The 21098-nt window shown below is 33.3% G+C and overlaps 1 protein-coding gene across 6 annotated transcripts in view; it reads right to left on the minus strand.

Annotated features, from left to right (window-relative positions):
* The window catches only part of AGMO (alkylglycerol monooxygenase), a 387401-nt gene that overhangs the window by 148655 nt on the left and 217648 nt on the right, over positions 1 to 21098 (minus strand). For all 6 annotated transcript variants that reach the window (XM_053896924.1, XM_053896923.1, XM_053896922.1 and 3 more), the window contains 3 exons: positions 18385 to 18519; positions 16338 to 16454; positions 6839 to 6921 (listed from right to left, as the gene is read on the minus strand). In XM_053896924.1, coding sequence (XP_053752899.1) covers positions 6839 to 6921; positions 16338 to 16454; positions 18385 to 18519 — 335 coding nt within the window. The remainder of the gene's footprint in view (positions 1 to 6838; positions 6922 to 16337; positions 16455 to 18384; positions 18520 to 21098) is intronic.

Genomic DNA, 21098 nt, shown 5'->3' on the forward strand with positions numbered 1-21098 from the left:
ACTGTGTTGACTATTACAGGTCCTTTTCATTCCCATATACGTATGTCTTAGAAATGCCTACCCAATTCCAGAAAAAGCCTTTTTACAATTTTAATTCCAATTGTATTAAATATGTAAGTCAATTTGGTGAGAATTGTAATGTTTATAGGACTGGGCATTCCAATCTTTGAATATAGTTATCTCTCCATTTATTTAGTTTAATTATTTTTCATAATATTTCAATAGTTTGACAATGTTCTATAGAGATATTTTACTCATTTTTTAAGTTTTTATTTTAATTTCAGTTAGTTAACGTGCAGTGTTATATTAGTTTCATGGGTACCATAGAGTGATTCAACACTTCCATACATCACCCAGTGCTCATCACAAGTGCACTCTTTAACCCGCAGAACCTATTTCACCCATCCCCACTTTCCACTCCTCTCAGGAAACCATCAGTTTGTTCTCTATAGTTAAGAGTCTGTTTCTTGGTTTGTCTCTTTCCCTCTTTCTTTTTTTCCCTTTGCTCATTTGTTTTGTTTCTTAAATTCCACATATTTGTGAAATCATATGGTATTTGTCTTTCTCTGACTGACTTATTTCTCTTGGCATTATATTCTCTAGCTCCATCCATGTCATTGCAAATAGTAAGACTTCACTCTTTTTTGTGGCTAAATAATATTCCATTATATGTATATAAAATATATCATTATATATAATATATCATCATATGCAATATGTATTATTACATATATAATATATGTCATTACATATATGTAATATATATCATATCTTCTTTACCCATTCATCAATTGATAGATTGCTTTGATCCATTTTGAATTTATTTGGTGTATGGTGTATGTTTCATTCTTTTGCATGCGGCTGACCAGTTTTTCCAACACCATCTATAGAACAGATGAGTTTTTCCCAATGAATATTCTTTCCTGCTTTGTTGAAGATCAATTGACCATATAATTATAGGTTTATTTTTGGGTTTCCTATTCTGTTCTATTGATCTATGTGTCTATTTTTGTGCCAGTACCATACTGCTTTGATCACTACAGCTTTGTAATATAACTTGAAGTCCAGAGCTGTGATGCCTCTAGCTTTGTTTTTCAAAATTGCTTTGGTTACTCAAGGCCTTTTGTGGTTCCATATAAATTTTAGAATTGTTTGTTCTAGTTCTATAAAAAAAGAGTTACTGGTATTTTTATAGGGATTGCAATGAATGTGTAGATTGCTTTAGGTAATATAGACATTTTAATAATATCTGTTCTTCCAAAGCATGAACCTAAAATATCTTTCCATTTCTTTGTGTCATCTTCAATTTATTTCATCAGCATACAGTTTTCAGAATACAGGTCTGTGTCACCTCTTCGATTAGGTTTATTACTAGGTACCTTATTATTGTTGCTGTAATTATAAACGGGAATGTTTTCTTAATTTCTCTCTCTGCTGCTTCATTATTGGTGTATAAAAATGCAACAGATTTCTATACATAGATTTTGTATTCTGTGACTTTACTGAATTTATCAGTTCTAGCAGTTTTTTTGTTGGAGTCTTTCAGGTTTTCTATATGGAGTATTAGGTCATCTGCAAATACTGGAAGTTTTAGTTCTTCGTTACTAATGTGGGTGCATTTTATACCTTTTTGTGTCTGATTGCTATGGACTTCCAGTACTATATTGAATACAAGTGGTGAGGGTGAACATCCTTGTCTTGTTCCCGACCTTAGAAGGAAAGCTCCTAGTTTTTCCCCATTGAAGATTATATGAGCTGCAGGTCTTTTGTAGGTTGCCTTAATGATGTTGAGGTATGTTCCCTCTATTTTTATCACTTTACGACACTTTTTTTAAAGTCTATTTCTTTATTTTGAGTGAGAGAGAGAACGTATGCAGGAGGGACAAAGAGAGAGGGAGAGAGAGAGAATCCCAAGCAAGCTCTGCACTGTCAGCATGAACAATGAGATCATGCTCTGAGCTGAAACCAAGAGTCAGACACTTAACCAACTGAGCCACCCAGGCACCTGTGAGGGTTTTTATCATGAATGGATGCTGTACTTTGTCAAATGCTTTTTCTGAATTTATTGAAATGATCATATTTTCTTATCCTTTCTCTTACTGAGATGATATGTCATGTTGATTGATTTGTGAATACTAAACCACCCTTGCAATCCAGGAATAAATCTCAGTTCATCGTGGTGAACATTTTTTTAATGTATTGTTGGATTCTGTTTCCAGTATTTTCTTGAATATTTTTGAATCTTTATTCACCAGAGATATTGGCCTGTAGTTCTCTTTTTTGGTGGAGTATTTATCTGGTTTTGCTATCAAAATACTACTGGCCTCATAGAATGAATTGGAAGCTTTCCTTCCTCTCCCTTTTTTTTTTTTTTTTTTTTGGAATAGTTTGAAAAGAATAGGGATTAGTTCTTTAAATGATTGGTAGAATTCCCTGGGAAGCTTAGACCTGAACTTTTGTTTGTTGGAATTTTTTTTATTATTGATTTGATTTCTTTGCTGGTTATTAGTTTGTTCAAATTTTCTATTTCTTCCTCATTCAGTTTCAGGAAGTTATATGTTTCTAGGAATTTATTTACTTCCTTTTGGTTGGTCAATTTGTTGGCATATACTTTTTCATAATATTCTTTCATAATTGTTTGTATTTCTGTGGTATTGTTGTTATTTCTCCTCTCCCATTTGTGATTTTATTTGAGTCCTTTCTTTTTTCTTGATAAATCTGGCTAGAGGTTTATCAATTTTATTGGTTTTTCAAAGAACCAGCACCTGGCTTCAATGATCTGTTCTATTGATTTTAAGTTTCTGTATTATTTATTTTAGCCCTAATCTTTATTATTTTCTTCCTTCTGCTGGTTTTAGGTTTGTTTATAGTTGTTTTCCTAACTCCTTCAGGTACAAGGTTAAGTTGTTTAGTTAAGATTTTTCTTGCTTCCTTAGGTAAACCTGTATTGCTGTAATTTCCCTCTAAGAACTACTTTTGCTGCATCCCAAAGGTTTTGAACCATTGAGTTTTGATATTTATTTCTTTCCATTTACTTTTTTCATTCCTTTGTTATTTTTTTAATTTTTTTAATTTTATTTTTTAAATTTACATCCAAGTTAGTTAGCATATAGTGCAACAATGATTTCAGGAGTAGATTCCTTAATGCCCCTTGCCCATTTAGCCCATCCCCCCTCCCCCAACCCCTCCAGTAACCCTCTGTTTGTTCTCCCAATTTAAAAGTCTCTTATGTTTTGTCCCCCTCCCTGTTTTTATGTTATTTTTGCTTCCCTTCCCTTATGTTAATCTGTTCTGTGTCTTAAAGTCCTCATATGAGTGAAGTCATATGATGTTTGTCTTTCTCTGACTAATTTCGCTTAGCACAATACCTCTCGTTCCATCCACGCAGTTGCAAATGGCAAGATTTCATTCTTTTTGATTGCCTAGTAATACTCCATTGTGTGTGTGTGTGTGTATGTGTGTGTGTGTGTGTGTGTGCGTGTGTGTATATATATATATATATATATATATATATATATATATATATCCTATATATATCCATCCCATCTTCTTTATCCATTCATCCATCTATGGACACTGGACACTTGGGCTCTTTCCATACTTTGGCTATTGTTGATAGTGCTGCTATAAACACTGGGGTGCATGTGTCTCTTTGAAAGAGCATACCTGTATCCCTTGGATAAATACCTAGCAGTGCAATTGCTGGGTCGTAGGGTAATTCTATTTTTAATTTTTTGAGGAACCTCCATAGTGTTTTCCACAGGGGCTGCACCAGCTTACATTCCCACCAGCAATGCAATAGAGATTCTCTTTCTCAGCAACCTCGCCAACACCTGCTTTTGCCTGAGTTGTTAATGTTAGCCATTCTGACATGTGTGAGGTGGTATCTCATTGTGGTTTTGATTTGTATTTCCCTGATGATGAGTGATGTTGAGCATTTTTTCATGTGTCAGTTGGCCATCTGGATGTCTTCTTTGGAGAAGTGTCTATTCATGTCTTTTGCCCATGTCTTCAACTGGATTGTTTTTTGGGTGTGGAGTTTGATATGTTCCTTATAGATTTTGGATACTAACCCTTAATCTGATATGTCGTTTGCCAATATCTTTTCCCATTCTGTCGATTGCCTTTTAGTTTTGCTGATTGTTTCCTTCACTGTGCAGAAGCTTTTTATTTTAATGAGGTCCCAGTAGTTCATTTTTACTTTTGTTTCCCTTGCCTCTAGAGACGTGTTGAGTAAGAAGTTGCTGTGGCCAAGTTCAAAGAGGTTTTTGACTGCTTTCTCCTCGAGAATTTTGATGGCTTCCTGTCTTACATTGAGGTCTTTCATCCATTTTGAGTTTATTTTTGTGTATGATGTAAGAAAGTGGTCTAGGTTCATTCTTCTGCATGTCGCTGTCCAGTTTTCCCAGCACCACTTGCTGAAGAGACTGTCTTTATTCCATTGGATATTCATTCCTTCTTTGTCAAAGATTAGTTGGCCATACATTTGTGGGTCCATTTCTGGGTTCTCTATTCTGTTCCAATGATCTGAGTGTCTGTTTTTGTGCCATCTATGCACTTTTTGATTTCTTCTTTTATTTCTTTACCTATTCATTGTTTATAGCATATTATTTCACCTCCATGTATTTGTGTTTTTTGCAGATTTTTTCTTGTGGTTGACTTCTAGTTCCATACCATTGTGGTCAGAATGGGTACATAGTATGACTTCAATTTTTTTCAATTTATTGTTGCTTGTTTTGTAGCCTAATATATGATCTATTCCGGAAAGTGCTCCATGTGGACTTGAAAAGGATGTGTATTCTGTTCTTTTAAGATGGAATGTTCTGAATACATTTGTAAAATCTATCTGTCCCGGTGTGTCATTCAAAGCCATTGTTTCCTTGTTGATTTTCCATTTATATGATCTATTGATGTAAATGGGGTATTAACATCCCCTACTATTATTGTATTATTAGCAACTAATTCCTTTATTAACTATTTTTTGTAATTTTTTAAAAAGCTTATTTATTTTGAGAGAAAGAGAGAGAGAGAGAGAGAGAGAGAGAGCATGAGTGGAGGAGGGGAGAGAGAGAGGGAAAGAGAAAGAATCCCAAGCAGGCTCTGCATTGTCTGCACAGGATCCAATGCGGGGCTCAACCCCATGAACTGTGAGATCATGACTGAGCCAAAGTCAAAAGTCAGATGCTTAAACAACTGAATCACCCAGGCACCCTTGTTTTATGTATTTGAATGTTCTCCTGTTGGGTCCATAAATATTTACATTTGTTACATCTTATTGTTCAATTGTCCTCTTTATTGTCTCCTTTATTATTATATGCTGCCCTTCCTTGTTTCCTGTTACAGTCTTGATTTAAAGTCTCTTTTCTTGGAGTGCCTGTGTGGCTCAGCTGGTTAAGGGTTTGACTCTTGGTTTCAGCACAGGTCATGATCCCAGGGTCATGGGATCAAGCCCCATATCAGGCTCCAGACTGAGTGTGGATCCTGCTTAAGATTTTCTCTCTCTCCCTGTGTCCCTCTCCCCAACGCATACTCTCTCTAAAACAAAACAAAACAAAACAAAAAACTATACTATTGGTGTTAGCTTATTGCTACCTCTCATAAGTATATGCAACCAATAGAATTATAATCTTTAAAATGTGAGATCCTGATTCTTCGGATCTGGGTTAATTATTTCAGAGGGAACTGTGACCTATTTTTCCATTTTATTAGTTCATGGCTCTGTAGGTACTTTACTTCTAGTCTAGAAAAGTAGGGATAGAGAGCCCCCAAAAATAAATTATAAACACAAGTGTTTATAGGTGCATGTTCTAAACCATCCCATTAACCAGTATGTTCATTTTGATCTTGATGATTTGGTGATTGATAAAACTCCAGAATCTGCTGTTATTCCAGAACACCAATTAAGCATTCCTTGGGAGAGTAACATAATATTTAATATAAATTAAGCATGTGTTTCCTGGACTTTTATTTTTACAATTTCCTGAAAGTAATGGTATTGGTTACCTACTTAAACAATTACACTACAACAAAGATAAGATCTCAAGAATGACTGAGTTTGTTTTGTTTTGTTTTGTTTTGTTTTGCAGTTTTTCACCAAGTTACAGTATATGTAAACTGTAGAATACGTGACTTTGGGAGTCACATTGCTTGGGTTTCTACTGTGTTCTATCTCTTACTATCTGTCTGTCTGAATTTCTTAGCCTATAAAATGGGCTTTATAGTAATTCTTATCTCAGGGCATCGTTGTAAGAATTAATAACGTATTCCATGGCACATATTAAGTGCATAAAAATAGGTATTAGTGTTAGTATTAATATTTGATAAATTCTAAGTAATAATGAATAGGTATTTTTCTACATACTTCCTACCATAAATGCATTTTAAAATTGTGCAAGTGAATGCATTTTCTCACTAGGGTAGTATTTAAAGCAAGATTCTTTAAATATGCTGTGTGAGGGAAAGGACATACATTTTAAGTACATTGCACACACATTCTGGCATATATGTGAACTGTTCAATGGCAAAGGAAAAGTACCCAATATGTTTCATATTTTATTAATTACTCAGAGTTATGGTCTATGTTTTGCCAAATTACTCATTACACTTATAAGTTTTCTTTAATAACCTTAAAAAACCTAAATCTCATTTAAAAGGCTTAGATTGTAAATGCATTCTTGATTTTAAAAATTGGATAAACTACACTATTTAACAACATACTGTGAAATTGTAGTTTCAACTTTATTTTTTAATAACAAATGTTTGATGAATATTGAAGTTTCACATATATTTTTAAGACAACATTATAAACTACACAAAAGGAAAGAATCTCACTTCTTACCTTTGATCCAGAAGAAATCCAATGGAGGTCAATGTCAGAATAATGAAGCAAACCCTCAGAAGGAGGGTAACTTGTGATAGTGCCTGTCAAGAAAATACAGAGACCAAAGATTCTTTAGGAGAGTTATCAAAAAGAACATTAGAACTTAAAGCTGTCAAGAAAACCAGCCTCAAATTTTATTTTATATTACACCATTTGTCACTGGCATTTTTCAAAAAGGCTAATTATGCAGCAGACATTTTGGTTTACTTAATGTCATTTAATTATCTTGCTGAACGCTTGGGAGAATCAAGTGGACACTTCCACAGAACTATTTTGTTTAAAATATTCTTTCTAAAAATTCTCCTTTAAAGGTATGACTGTCATAATTCTTTGAAACACCTGTGCCCCACATATGGAGAAATCACTTACATTTTTATGAATAAATAGCACAGTCCAATAGTTATTTTTATTATCACAAATTCTTTGTGGTTTCAAACCCAACACTGTTTTTAATACAGAAAATATTTAAAGCAGAACGTGTTTATGCGTGCCAACATAAATGAAACATATTGCACAAATATATATTCATATTGATGAAATCTACAGACTTCCTATGTACATGCCAAGGGTTATCTTTTCAATTATTGTAATAAAACATTTTAATCATAATTATAAATGAATTATGCATTTTGTTTACATGTCAAAATTTAATAATAATGTTTATTGAGCATCTACTATTTTATAGCTTCTATGTTATATGTTTCATATATTTCAATTCTTTTCTTTAGTCCCAACAACCTTACAGATAAGGTATCATTATATCTGCTTCATATAAGAATAAGGTAACTTTTCCATCATCACATAGAAATAAATGACACCTCTGAAATTCAAAATACATTTCCCTGACCTCAAAGTATGACAATGGTGGAATAAATATGAGCAACAAACCTAAACAGTCAGGGGCAGAGAGGTTGCAGAGCTAATATTTAGGGTCAGATGAATACTGTTGTCATGTGAGAGTGGATCTGTAAAAGCAAGAAGTCGGATGCGCACCTCTTGAATGATTCCCCTACTCACTGATGGTGTTTATGTTGCATCTTAATGAGAACACCAGAAGTGTGATACAGCAAAGTGGCTAATAGAGTTATCAAAACATGCAAACACTCTTTCTCTGCTTTTTCATGAAATACCTAGAGGTAATTTCAACTCATTTATTAACTAATATATATACCTACAAAAACTGCATCTGTCCACAGTTTTAAACAGTAAGCAAAAGCCATCAATCACAAACACTGTTCACGTCCAATACCCCCTCTCCACACTGCCTTATACATCAAGCCTGACCTCACAGCCAACTTACAACACCTCTCTATTCAGTATCGTATGCTTGGATGGTACCCGGAATTGAAAGGGATTTAAAAGCTTCCAAAGCAATAGTTTCCTAGACGAGTATTGATGAGTAATCAAAAATATGAATAAAAAATATCGATTTGTTTTGGAGTATGGGGACTAGGTAGGTATCAGATATAAGAGGGAAAGCTCAGTGGACACCAGAATGTTTTAGTGGAGAGCTATAGAGTGCTATTTGGATATGTGGAATTCAGCAATGACTGCTTTGGGACAATGCAGCAAAAGTGCCAGGAAATTATTTTCAGGGTGGTAGAAGTAACTAGGTCTGTTTAAGTAGATTAATGGCTGTTTAAGGGATATGTTCTAAATGCTCCAAGAGCTTCAATTTCTACTTAGAATAAAACTCAAAAGTCCTTACTCTGGCCCATATATAACACATCCCCTTACCATATTGTCCCCTAGTAATCTCTCTGCCTTTCATATCACAAATTTTGTTCTTCTTTCAACATGGCAAGCATCCTTCCCACTCAAGTCTGTTTTATTTACTGTTGCTTCTATTGGAACAACTTCCCCCAGGGATCCTTAGGATTCTTCATTCCTTCATTTCACTGAGGTACTATTCAAATGGACATCCTTGTTTGTTATATATAAAATAGCACTTTTTCATAATCATCTATAACCTTATTTGTTATATTGTTCTCCATACAACACTTTTGTACAATTATACATTTATACACTTATCATTTCTATACAATTGTAGGTTTGTCCATTCTTTTGTTTTTGTTGTCTGTCCTACCCCACTAGAATGTAAGTTCCATTAGAGGTTATGTTTTGTTATTCACTGTTATATCTCAAGCATCTAGAACATTTCCTGGCACATAGTCAGTACTCAAATATTTTTCTTGAATGACTGACCAAATGAATGAATATTTTATTATATTTTTGTTTTAATGTCCATGTCTTTGATATTAATAATTTCTTAAATTATCAATTGGTTTAGTCAATACTTTAATACTTTATAACATTAAATATATAATTTCCTATCAGTGTTTTAGTTTATTAAAATTAAATTACATTAAATGAGTTAAAACTTGGTATTTCATAAATTAATATTAATAATTTAATATCATATGTTAAGTGTTTCAAAGTGTTCAATATGTTAAATATTAAATCCTTTAATATTTATTTCATTCCTTAAAGAACAGAATTGTCCTAAAGACAAGAGTCCACTTCTTTATTTAACTTCTAAGGTTTTCCATAGAGCATCATTTGATAAGCTAATTAAGGCATATAATCAATTAGTTATATCTAATTTCTACATATTCATTTCATAAATGTTTATTGAGCATGTGCTAGCCATCATAGTAGGTATGAGTTTAAGAAAGTGATCAAGATGGACAAAATCTCTACCCTAGAAAACATACTGCTTTAATCCCTGATTATATGATCATAGGCCAGCTATACTAGAGCAAAAAGGGAAAAAAACTAACAAACACATAAAATAGGATGGATAGGCTTTGACCATAAACAGTTAGACTCCGGTGTTTTAAACAATATGTGAAATGACTTAAAGACTGTTAGTTTTTTATAACAAATAAAACTTTATTTTTCATTGGGTTAAATCTCATTTCACACATTCCACTACTGGTAAATCTTTTGTGTAAAATATTGCTGTCCTAAAATGCTAAGACGGAATTATTCTAAATTAACCTTTGAATGCATTATAAGTTTTTATCACACACACAAACACAAAAACATACGAAGAAGACCATAACTATGAAAGTTTTATCAAGCAAGGAATTATTTTTCCTTTTTAAAAGTTATCTTTCAAATCAGCAGTTCAGTTGCCCTTATTTCCGTTGAAGTTTCCTAGTGCAGCAATCACTGTACAAATTTGTATGCCTGAAAAACTCTACTTCTGTGCAACTTACTTTTAAGGAAAAAACAAAACAAAACAAAACAAAACAAAACAAAAACAAGAAAACACCTCACAAGCAGCATTAATTACATAGGAATTCTAGTAGAATTACATGTTTGATTCAAACTGCATAATCAATGAGCTGTGGGAATCCTTCCTCTGCTCACAAATATAAAGAAGAAAGCTTTTTGCTTCTTGACTGGGGATATCACCCTGTTAACATTACATGGAAAAACACTGTTGATCAACATAACTACCTTTCATACTTCCCCACCTGACAAATCTCACAGAGGGAGGTATCAGCTCCATACACTGTGTCATAAAATACTCCTATGCCTCTATGTAAACAAACTCTTTTTTAAAACTTTGTTGTTTCGTCAAAAATGCTTTGATAATATTTTCTATGATTTTTTTTTTCAAAGTACTTCAAAATGAAGATGTCTGGATTTTGTGATTCTAACAAGGTAGTACGCTTTTAGGAGTTTGTCTACAAGGTGTCTGAGAAGAACCACTAAAGTAATTATTTTGATTCAAAATGCTTCTCTTCCTAAACGTTGTTATAATGAGGTCAGAATCGCCTAATACTTAAACCTTTGTGACTTGTGATGTGAAGGCAGCAGACTGGGTTTGCTGGCACAGCTGCTAGTCTGCCTCACCCAATCTGTGACTGTGGGCTCCACCTTCTAGAAGCTGTAGAAATCCACAGAAAGTGCCAGTCAAGTCCAGTATACCAGACCATGCATGGGAGAAAACCATGGAGGTGAGAGAAGGATTAGTAGGGCTTGTAATATTAGAGCTTACTAAGGACTGGCAATAGTTCATGGCCAGGCTGGATAACCTCACTGGGCACTGGGTAGAGAAGACAGAAGGGTCTTGACTGAATATTGGTTAATCATTAATCCCAGGGTGAGCAACCTCAGAATGAAAGGTCACACAACAGTTGCTGGAAGTAGATCTATTTTGACACGATATCTTTCTTAGTTGTTCAGTATAACTATTTGGGGGATCATTGAAACTACTCTAAATTATCAGTGTTTGCTTCAAGATCTCACTGAAATCTGTACACCAACTTTCGCTATACTTGTGATAGAAAACTTATTATTTTTTTCACTAAGAAATAAATGGAAATATAAGCTATATTTCTTTCAGTTATTCCCCAAAACACAAAAGAAAACAGGAAATGTTAAAGGATAGTCTCAGAAAGACAAATTTTCTTTTCATGAGGATTTCTTTTATTAAGAAAATATGACTCCTCAGAACTGTGTATTTAGACTTTGAGTTTCCAAAGTTAAGTTAAAATGTCTAATTTTTACACATTTTTCATAAATAAAACTAGGATCTTAATTCAAATTATAAGAAGCTTATGATTGGATTTATTATTAGTATTAAAGGAGCTACCTGATAGTGATCAAATTTTGGGACAATACTAATAACATGAAGATATGTTCAATTTCATAGTTAATATTGCATTATTTAATGTAAATTATGTTTTTAATGTGTGATTTCTCACTTAATTATAATTCAATTTAGTGTACAAAAATTATATTTTTCATTGGAACTCACAATGAGCACTTTTCTAAGTTCCTGAAGCTTATGTTCATCAGACAGGTAGTTTTTTAAAATATCCTTCCTTTAATACACACATATTACATTATTTCATAGCTTTCAGTTATAACTGATGCTCATTTTGGCTCACATTTCTTTTTTTCACATTACTTCAGTTACCACCTAAAAACTTTAGGAAATTAAATTAAATCTCAGTGGACTGCACTGGAAGAAGAAATTAGACACTGGATACTTACCTGAGAGATTTCATGTAAGACCTAAGCTAGATCTAATTTGTGCAAGTGACACTGTAATACAAGAGTACAATTAGATATATCGACTTTATTCAAAGAGTCTCTTAAAATATGTCAACATGAAAACTTTAGTTACAAAACTGTAGTCCCCATAATATTTCACAGAATACAGCATACAGGGGAATTCAAAACTATAAAAATCTGTTTCCAAATTTATATTGGATATTCTCAGATGCCTCATTAACTTGAAATATATCATCAAATAATCTGTTAAAACCTATATGCAGTAACTTTATTACACATTCTATTATAAGACTCTTAAATATTCAAATTCTTGTGAGTGTGTCTATTATTTGAAAGGATAGCATTGCTTTTACAGTTTTACTTTGGAAACATGCTAGCGTGTCCATATTTTCATTTCAAACGTGTATTCATGATATCACCCCATGAACTGGACCCTGGCAGCTAAGGAATTGATTTCCCAAGCATTACTAAACCAAAATCAACAGAGAAGTCTGTGGGTCATATCACTAAACTAAACACTATATATTTAAATGTATGCATTTCAAGTTTCAGCAAGAAAGGAATGTGCCTTTTACACCTTTGTGGTGGCCATCAAATTGCTTTTTTGACTCCCAAAGTTATTTATACAGAACTTGCACACATAAAACAAGTAAGTATTTATCTACTCTGGTATATGCATAAACAGAAAAGGCTGTGGGACCACAGCAGGGCCCCCAATTACAAGTCAGCCACAACTTTTCTATGTGATTATTGGCTACAGTGAATCTGGAAAAAAAATATTGCTGTTGGATGTTAATGTCTTCATATGCTTTTAAACATCCCTGAGACGAGAATGGCACTACAGAATCTTGCAAATAAGCAACCTTTTTTTCCTAGTTGCACAGCATGTTTTTAGCAAAGAAAAACATGTGTGGGAAACAAGCAAATACACCTTTCAAAATTAATTTGTGTCAGGAATGAAGCTATTTCCAACTCTAATTTCAGTCTGAAAAGGATTTCAACACTTGGCATTTCTCTTTGTCAATATATCTATACGAGTTTCTGTTTTTTATGGCAGCAGAAAAATCTTGTGATGCCTTGTTATAAGTTGCATCTTTTAATATACACCGGGGCTAGCCTCATTTCTGCCCAGGAAGTACTCACTCATGCATATACCCTGAAATCTCTTGGTGAATTTAAGAGTTTCTATTTAAAAATCAAAATGGATAAATTTATTTTTTAATTGTTTTCAATGTTTACTTATTTTTGAGAGACAGAGAGAGAGATAGAGTGCAAGTGAGGGAGGGACAGAGAGAGAGAGGCAGACAAAAATTCTGAAGCAGGCTCCAGGCTCCGAGCTGACAGCACAGAGCCTGAACCCAAGAACCTCAAGATCATGACCTGAGGCGAAGTCAGACCTTAACCGACTGAGCCACTCATGTGCCCTCAAAATGGGTAAATTCCTAATTGTGTTTCTATGAATTGGTATAATTTATTTTGGGATTTTGTTTAGTGCAACTAAAAAAAGTTCAATTAACACAAACTATGCTCGACAGTGATACATACATCAAGAGTTAGATATTTAGATGTGGATGATGTAGCTTTTCTTCTGGTTTCATTCAACCATGGAAAACTCTATGAATACATACATATTTCAGTAATTATTTAGGTAAAAAAACTAAGATGACAAAATGGAAACTAGAATTCACTGTTTTTTTTTGTTATAATCAGTAAAGTCTATTAAATATTTTCCTGTAGGTTTTTAAAAGTCATTGTTTTTGTACAGAGAGTACATATGAACTTATCTATTGTCACTACTTGTAACAATGTTTGGTTATTAATTTTAAATGCAAAAAAACACAAACATGTATGAATAATACCAATTAGTAAATTCTTTCAATAATGATAAAAGGTAAAATGGGCCTTCCTTAATATATAATCTAGTAATGGCTATAATTACTTTTGGTAAATCTATTTTATTAGCAGAATACCCAGACACACACTATTGGATGCTCAGCCAGAAAATATCTGCCATTTCTTCTGTTCTAATACCATGCTGATTTTGTGCAGATATAAGGAAGTAATGTGCTCAAGGGGAAAGTGAGCGCTTTATCCCCAGGGAATAAATTATGCTTGGTATAATTCATTCATGGTTAATTCATGAGCTGGTATTAGTTATTGGTTCAGTGTGGACATGTGAATTAGTCTTAAATAATGAGACATGAAAGAATATTTGCTGGGAAATATTCTGGGGCTTTTTTTCCTCCTTCCTCAATAAAATGAAATTTACAAGATGTTCTAGAAGAAGTGAACTTGCTGCCTGTGAATACAGGATGCCTGAAGTTTCTGTAATTATCTTATGATGATGAAAGTCAAGCGAATTATAGAGAAGACTTTTTGGAAGCTCTACATGTTTGAACTGATGAACTAACAAATCCCAGGAACACTTGCCTCTAAATTTCCAGTTATATTTAAGACATATTTAATTGGATATTCTGTTTCTCAGAGCAGCAGATATCTAAAAGACATTCATGCCATAGACAATTTAAGTGAAGGTATCCTGCAAGAAAGTTTATATATTATCATGTATTTTATAAGTGTTTAAAGCACATTTTTTTGAAAACCATTTTAAATCATATATTTATATTTATCAGTGAGAAGGATTTATAGATATCTAACATTTGTTACTTTTGTCTACTCAATTTTATTTCCTTTTTCCTATATACTATCATCTAGTAAATTTTCTTTGAAACCATTCTTTCTTCTTCACTGACCATGAGGATCCTGTGGAGTAGACCCTGTTCTCCCATTAATGGAATGATAACACTGACTGGTTCAGGGACAACCAGATGAACCAAACCATAACATCAGACTCCAACTTGTGTCCTTAATTTCTGCAGTTCTTTGTTTGGTGGCATTTAAAGCTAGAGCTGCTGGTAGCCATCTTGTCACCATGAAGGCTGAGTCTATAGGAGAATCTGCACTGAGAAAAGCACAGCTACAAAGAAAATGAGAAAGTTCCTGGTAACATTATTTGACTCATTGCATCAGCACTGCCTGAAGAAGAAATAGTCCGAACTCTTCTGTTACAGGAGTTAATAAATTTACCCTGGGTTGAGCATCTGTCACATACAACCAGTGAGTCCCACCTAACACACTCAATAACCTACTTCAAGTAGACTTCTTTCTTGTAATTCACTGTAGAAGATGTATGGAGTATTTGTAATTGTTCCAGTGGCATTACTATACTAGGAATAATAAAATGGTGTGTAATTATTAAGAATGATTCCGTAGGGTTTTATATTAAATTATTAAAAATAACCCTCTAGTGTACCCATTTTTTCCACATATATTATTTGATAATTTCCATTACATATAGCATTTTAAAAACTGATTTCTGTAAATAGCACAAATTTGTTCTTTGAAAAAAAGTAATTTATTTTTCTTGAATTCATGGTCTACTGATCCAATTTATATTCATTTAAAGTTTTTTCTGGATTTTTGCATCTTTTTTGGACTTTTCCACACTATTCTTTATGTATGAAGATAACTTGTCATGTTTTATTTTTATCTCATTGTCTTTTATCACTATATAATGGTTTTTTTTTAAATAACGGATGACTCTATTAATACACTAACTTTCTCTTGATTTGGCTTTAAATTCTTAAATAGATCATTGACTTTCTCATATCTGTTATCACATCTTTGTGTTCTAGAAGTTTAATGTGATTATTAAATGTGCCTTATCATTTTGATAGTTTTGCTTTTTAGATTTTCATAATTTTAATTTCTTTTTAATTTCATCTTCTGTATCTTCAAACATACTAAATTTACTAAATTTATATTCTCCTTCAATTTCTAACATCTGTTGTTTTTGAGAGTTTGGGTCTGTTGTTTGTTGTTTCTGCTAATGCTTTGTCATGATGGCTTGCTTTCTCCCAGAATGTTCCTGTGTTTTTTAACTGAGTTCATAATCATTGGAACTTTATCTGTGGGAATACTCTGACACTTGGGTTTAAAGGGATTGCTCCAAGCATGCTTTGAACATGGGTCTTTTAGACACATGAGACCTAATCTGAGAACACTTTAAATTAAACTCTTAGTTTAGGTTTATAAATTGATGGTTAGTATAAATCCCAGACCCATATCTGAATGAGAGTTGGTTTGTGGTTAAAAATTCTCAAGGAAGACTTTTTATTCTGCCTCCCCAAAGCCAAGTCAATATCAATAGCATATAATTTGATAGACAGTCTACACAAGAACATTTTGGGTATAACTAATTTATACTTAATAGTCTAGAAAAAAATAATTTACCTGTTTAAACAGGAGATAGTGCCAACATTAAAGTAGAAATTACAGAAAATAATAGAGCACAACTATAAAATGGGGAGTTAATTTTCATTTTCAGATAAAGTGACAGATAATATTCTCACAAAATTTTACTTACAGCTTTATCTGCAAAGGTCTCTTCATAAAATGCTAGCATCAAAGCAAACTGTACAACTGCATATATCCTCAATAGATGAGACACCGATGATGAAAAGGGAACTTCTTTCCCGGTGACCTAGGAAGACAAGAAAGAAGCTTTATTTTGCTCCCTGGCTTATTCTACTCATTGACATTCACACCAAGTAAAGAGGAGATGTGTAAAAGAAAGAAAAAGCTTTGCTACTTTTTTTTCCCAAAATTACTCACATTCTTTTTCATTTTGATAGAAAAACATAAAAGTTCAGAAACTTGTTTTTCATTTCAGAAACATCATGATTATGATTTAGTCTACTTTATAACAAACTGGTATAATAATTGATTCAGCAACATGTACTGATGACAAATACAACTAAAATGAACATAAAAATATGAATACAGAAATATGTCTAGGATTATACATGAAAGTAAAGAAAAAGAAAAAAATGGAAGGTGATTTTTAGTAGTGGAGATAATCATGCCTGAAAGGGAAATATTACATTATTGGAAACAACTTTCCTAAATTATGGAGTTTCCAAAAAATACCACAACTCTACTTTTATAATGCAAATTTAGGCATAAATATGACTTCAGAGTATTCACTTTGGATTATCTATTGAAAAATAGAAAAAATAATAAATGGATCACAGCAAACTAAACTTTTTAGAGCTAAAATAAAGCAAATTATTTTCATCTATATCAGATTAGCTCATTGTTACATAACTGATTTTGAACATAACTAAAAATATCTGGGAAATTTCAGCAAAGCAGCTTCCATAACTGGATGAAAAAACATCCTCATCTGGATCAAGAGTTTTAAAAAATAACAATATTAAAATAAAAAAAGATATTTCCTTATAATATTGGCTAATTTTATACTTACAATTATCTTTGAAACCAACAATAGCTTACCCTTTCTGTTGCTTTCAGGTTACTATTAATGACAGTTATTTTAATAAGGAACCACAATATATATCCTGAAAGGTTGAAAAGAAAATCCTTTTTTTCATCTCTATAAGAATTCCAGATTGAAATTGAATTTTTCATTTGGTTTCCAGGGTTTTAAATCTCCACCTCACTTATTTTTGGGTTTTAATGTGATTTCTGAATTTAATGCTACTGCTGTACCTCAGAATGAATAAGGTTATGATCTAATCTAATAACCACATCATCTTGGTGTGGCTTTTGACCTTCCATTCTAGAGACTTTATTTATTTATTTTTTTAAATTTCAGTATAGTTGACACACAATGTGACATTAGTTTCAGGTATACAACTTAGTGATGTGACAAATTCATACATTATGTTATGTTTGCTACAAGTATAGCTACCATCTATCCTGGTATACTGTTATTACAATATCATTGACTATATTCTTTATGCTGTGACTTTTATTCCTGTGACTTATTCATCCCATAACTGTAAGTCTGTACCTCCTACTCCCCTTCATTCATTGGCTGTGCCAATTTAAATTCCCACCAACAGGATACGGGGATTCTTTTTCTCCACATCTTCACCAGGACTTGTTATTTCTTGTCTTTTTGATTTTAGCCACTTTAACAAGAGTAAGGTGATATCTCATTGTGGTTTTGATTTGCATTTCCCTGATGATTAGTGGTGTTGACCATCTTTTCATTCTTTCATGAACAAAATGAAAGCTAGACTGAAGCATCTTTAAGGCTCCATCTCTAATGTTTTAGGATTCTGTGACCCAGTAACATACGTTTGTGTAGTTTTTGCACTACATAAAGCTTCTTTGCTGTAGGTTCGAGTGGATCTGAAACCTAGCCTCTGCTGCTCTGCCTCTGAACCAGGCTCCCCAGTAAGAGGCAGTGTCATCCTGGGAGAAGACCCTCCTCTTATCCACCCCTAGGTGGTACCTACTCAGTAAGTTATGCACCACAGGGCTGTATCTGCCGAAGGGAACATCTTTTTTTTCAGATCTTCATGAAGTCGACATACATACAGGCTGGCTGTCGACCTGACGATATGATACTAATCTTTACCATCACCAACATGAACTCTATTTACCTCTGGGATTTCTTCACTTAGTCCAAGTCTTGGTTTACCTGGACTCCATCCTGGTCCTTTAAATAGGACAGAAAACTTATTGAAGAATCCAGGTGTGGCCCAGAATGTAGTCCATATGTAAACTAAATGGTGGCACTAGAAGAACAAACATAGAGCTTATTTAAAAAAGGAAAAACTCATAACAAAAATATTAAGTACAACTAATCATACATTTTATTTTCTTTATTTACTGTTCAATGACATTTGTATATTTTTTTCTGTAATATACAGGTTATGTGTAATGTGGTTAATGTCGATTAATGTGCAGTTGCATTCCAAATTGTAATTCATTCTATTCATTCTGTGTCCTTTAAGTGTGTTCTTGTCAATATTTCTGAAGTGCCACAAAATTATAATTTTGAAGTTAAAGAAGAGGACAATTATTTAGAAAACAGCACAATAGAAAAAAAAATGAGTTAACAGCTTTGCTTCCAATGGAATTAACCAGCACCATGTGAACTCTACATCCGCATCTAATGATATTCTTTCTAGAGTCTTGCTAAATGGATATTAAAGTTGAACACAGAAACACACAAATATTAAAAATAGCCCTTTATTTGCTGTATTGAGTTATAGACAATCATATCATATTTAAGGAAACATATTCAAAGCCATTTCTGCATCTTTTAGCAGGAATCCACATTCTTTAAGTAACACATTTGACATGTGCAGTACTTAAAAGTATGCTCACGCATGAGAAGTACTCAGTAAATATCAGCAATTAGGGTAATTAGACATATATTCCATACATGTGATAATAATGCATCATAGGTTAAAAATAGTCCTAGAGGTTGTACATCAGCTACAGATGCTAGAAATGAGTTCTATTAGAAGTGAAGTAAAAAATTAATGTACAAAGAAGTTTTGGCTCTATGGGAATTTGTGGTCTCATTGGCATTTTCACTGTCTGTTAAAAAATTTAAACTGCTAGGATTATAAAACTGGTTTTAAAATTGCTTGAAACATTACAATAAGTAATGAAGCAATTAATGAACAATGTAGGGTTTAGTGGGGCAGATTTTAAAGTGAATAGAAATTCCAGATGGAAATTTACACTGGGGCTTAATAATAATAATAATAATAATAATAATAATAATAATAATACAAAACTTACTGTGCTTAGGAATTATAACATATATTAATATACTTATCTGATCTGTTATTTTGAAAACTGACAACATTTCATTGGTCTCATTGTAGACATAGCCATGAGAAATACACGGTGACTTTTTAAAATAAGGAGTACTTTCCCACTTATTTGCCTTCCAATGCCCTTAAAGTCCTGAACTCCAAATGAGAGCAAAGTGAATGTCCTATACCCAATATACAGGGGGGACAAATCTCTCTCCACCTAGTGGAGGTCATCCTCTGTTGCTTTTGATACGTCTGAGGGAAAGGTGAGAAATTTAGCTGAATATAAAGGAATACCAGCGAAAGTAAGTATACGTTTTTGTAGGTTCAAGAACTCCTATTTCACTCAACATTGGCAATATGACATTTTTGACAATGTGAGAGTCTAGAAGCCTAAGTCTTGTACACAGTTTTGATAAGGAAGTTTTTATATGAGGACAGAGGCCTGGGGAACTGAACCTGACACAGATTCAGCATCAGCTCATAAAAAGTCTAATCATCTGATTTTTGTTTCCCCCAAATCCTGTCATCTAACTCCTTGTGCTGCTAGTGTTGTGCGGTTTTCAGCCTCTCATCTGTCTCAGCGATGATCCCCTTGCCCTCATCAGGAGTGTATGCTCCCATATCCTTGCTACTTAAGGATCAGAAGGAAACAACAGGTTCTGCAGCTCCTGAGAGCTTGTTAGATATACAGAATCTTGGACACACCTCAGAGCCAGTGAACAGAATCTGGGCTAAATTTAGTAAGATTCTTGCATGATTCATATGCACATGAAGTTTCAAAGGCTCCTTTCCAGAGGACAAAGGCCAAGCTTTTAATGTCCTTATTACAGAGATAAGACTATACCAAGTGAAAAGGTAGTTCTCAATGTATTACTTTTAAATTAATTTCAATTCTATAAAGTTTATTAAGAAAGTACTCTGAAATATTTGCTAATGTTCTCCTGAGGATATAACTTTAGGAATGCCCAACACAGAGAGAGGGAAAGACAGAGAGACAGAGCTGGCCTATAGTTGAGAAGGAAGAAAATGAATAATCAGCTTTTCTCACTTGATAAAAACACCATTCATTTGAAAAGTGGAGGCAATCTGTGACGGCCTTTTCTATGAAGAGGCAGTACAGTGTAAAAGTTAAATTGAGTTAAGCAAGTCTTGGGCTTGGCCTGCAACACTCCTTGGTTATGTCTGAATCTGACAAGCTGTGTATGGCTGGTTGAATTATTTAAATCCTGGGAAATTCAGCCTCACCCACTAAAAAACGAGGATTAAAAAGTATCTCTATGTCATAAGGTTTGAGTAAGAGTTTCATTAAATATGCACGCTGAGCTGCTAGCAATATCCTGTACATAGTAAAAGCTCAAGAAATGTCCATTTATTTTGTTATTTTAACTTCCTTAAAAACTTTTAAGAAATAGGATCAGAGAGCAGACCTGACGGGAACCTGTAATTACCGCCCTTCCCGAATGCTATAATCCCAGTTCTATGTACAGAGCTGTCACTGCCTGACCTCTTCAGCTTCTCAAGCATTCTTATCTTTTTCTCAT

Source organism: Panthera pardus, unplaced genomic scaffold, assembly GCF_024362965.1.
Source record: "Panthera pardus isolate Hobbes unplaced genomic scaffold, ASM2436296v1 HiC_scaffold_8, whole genome shotgun sequence".
Taxonomy (NCBI): domain Eukaryota; kingdom Metazoa; phylum Chordata; class Mammalia; order Carnivora; family Felidae; genus Panthera; species Panthera pardus.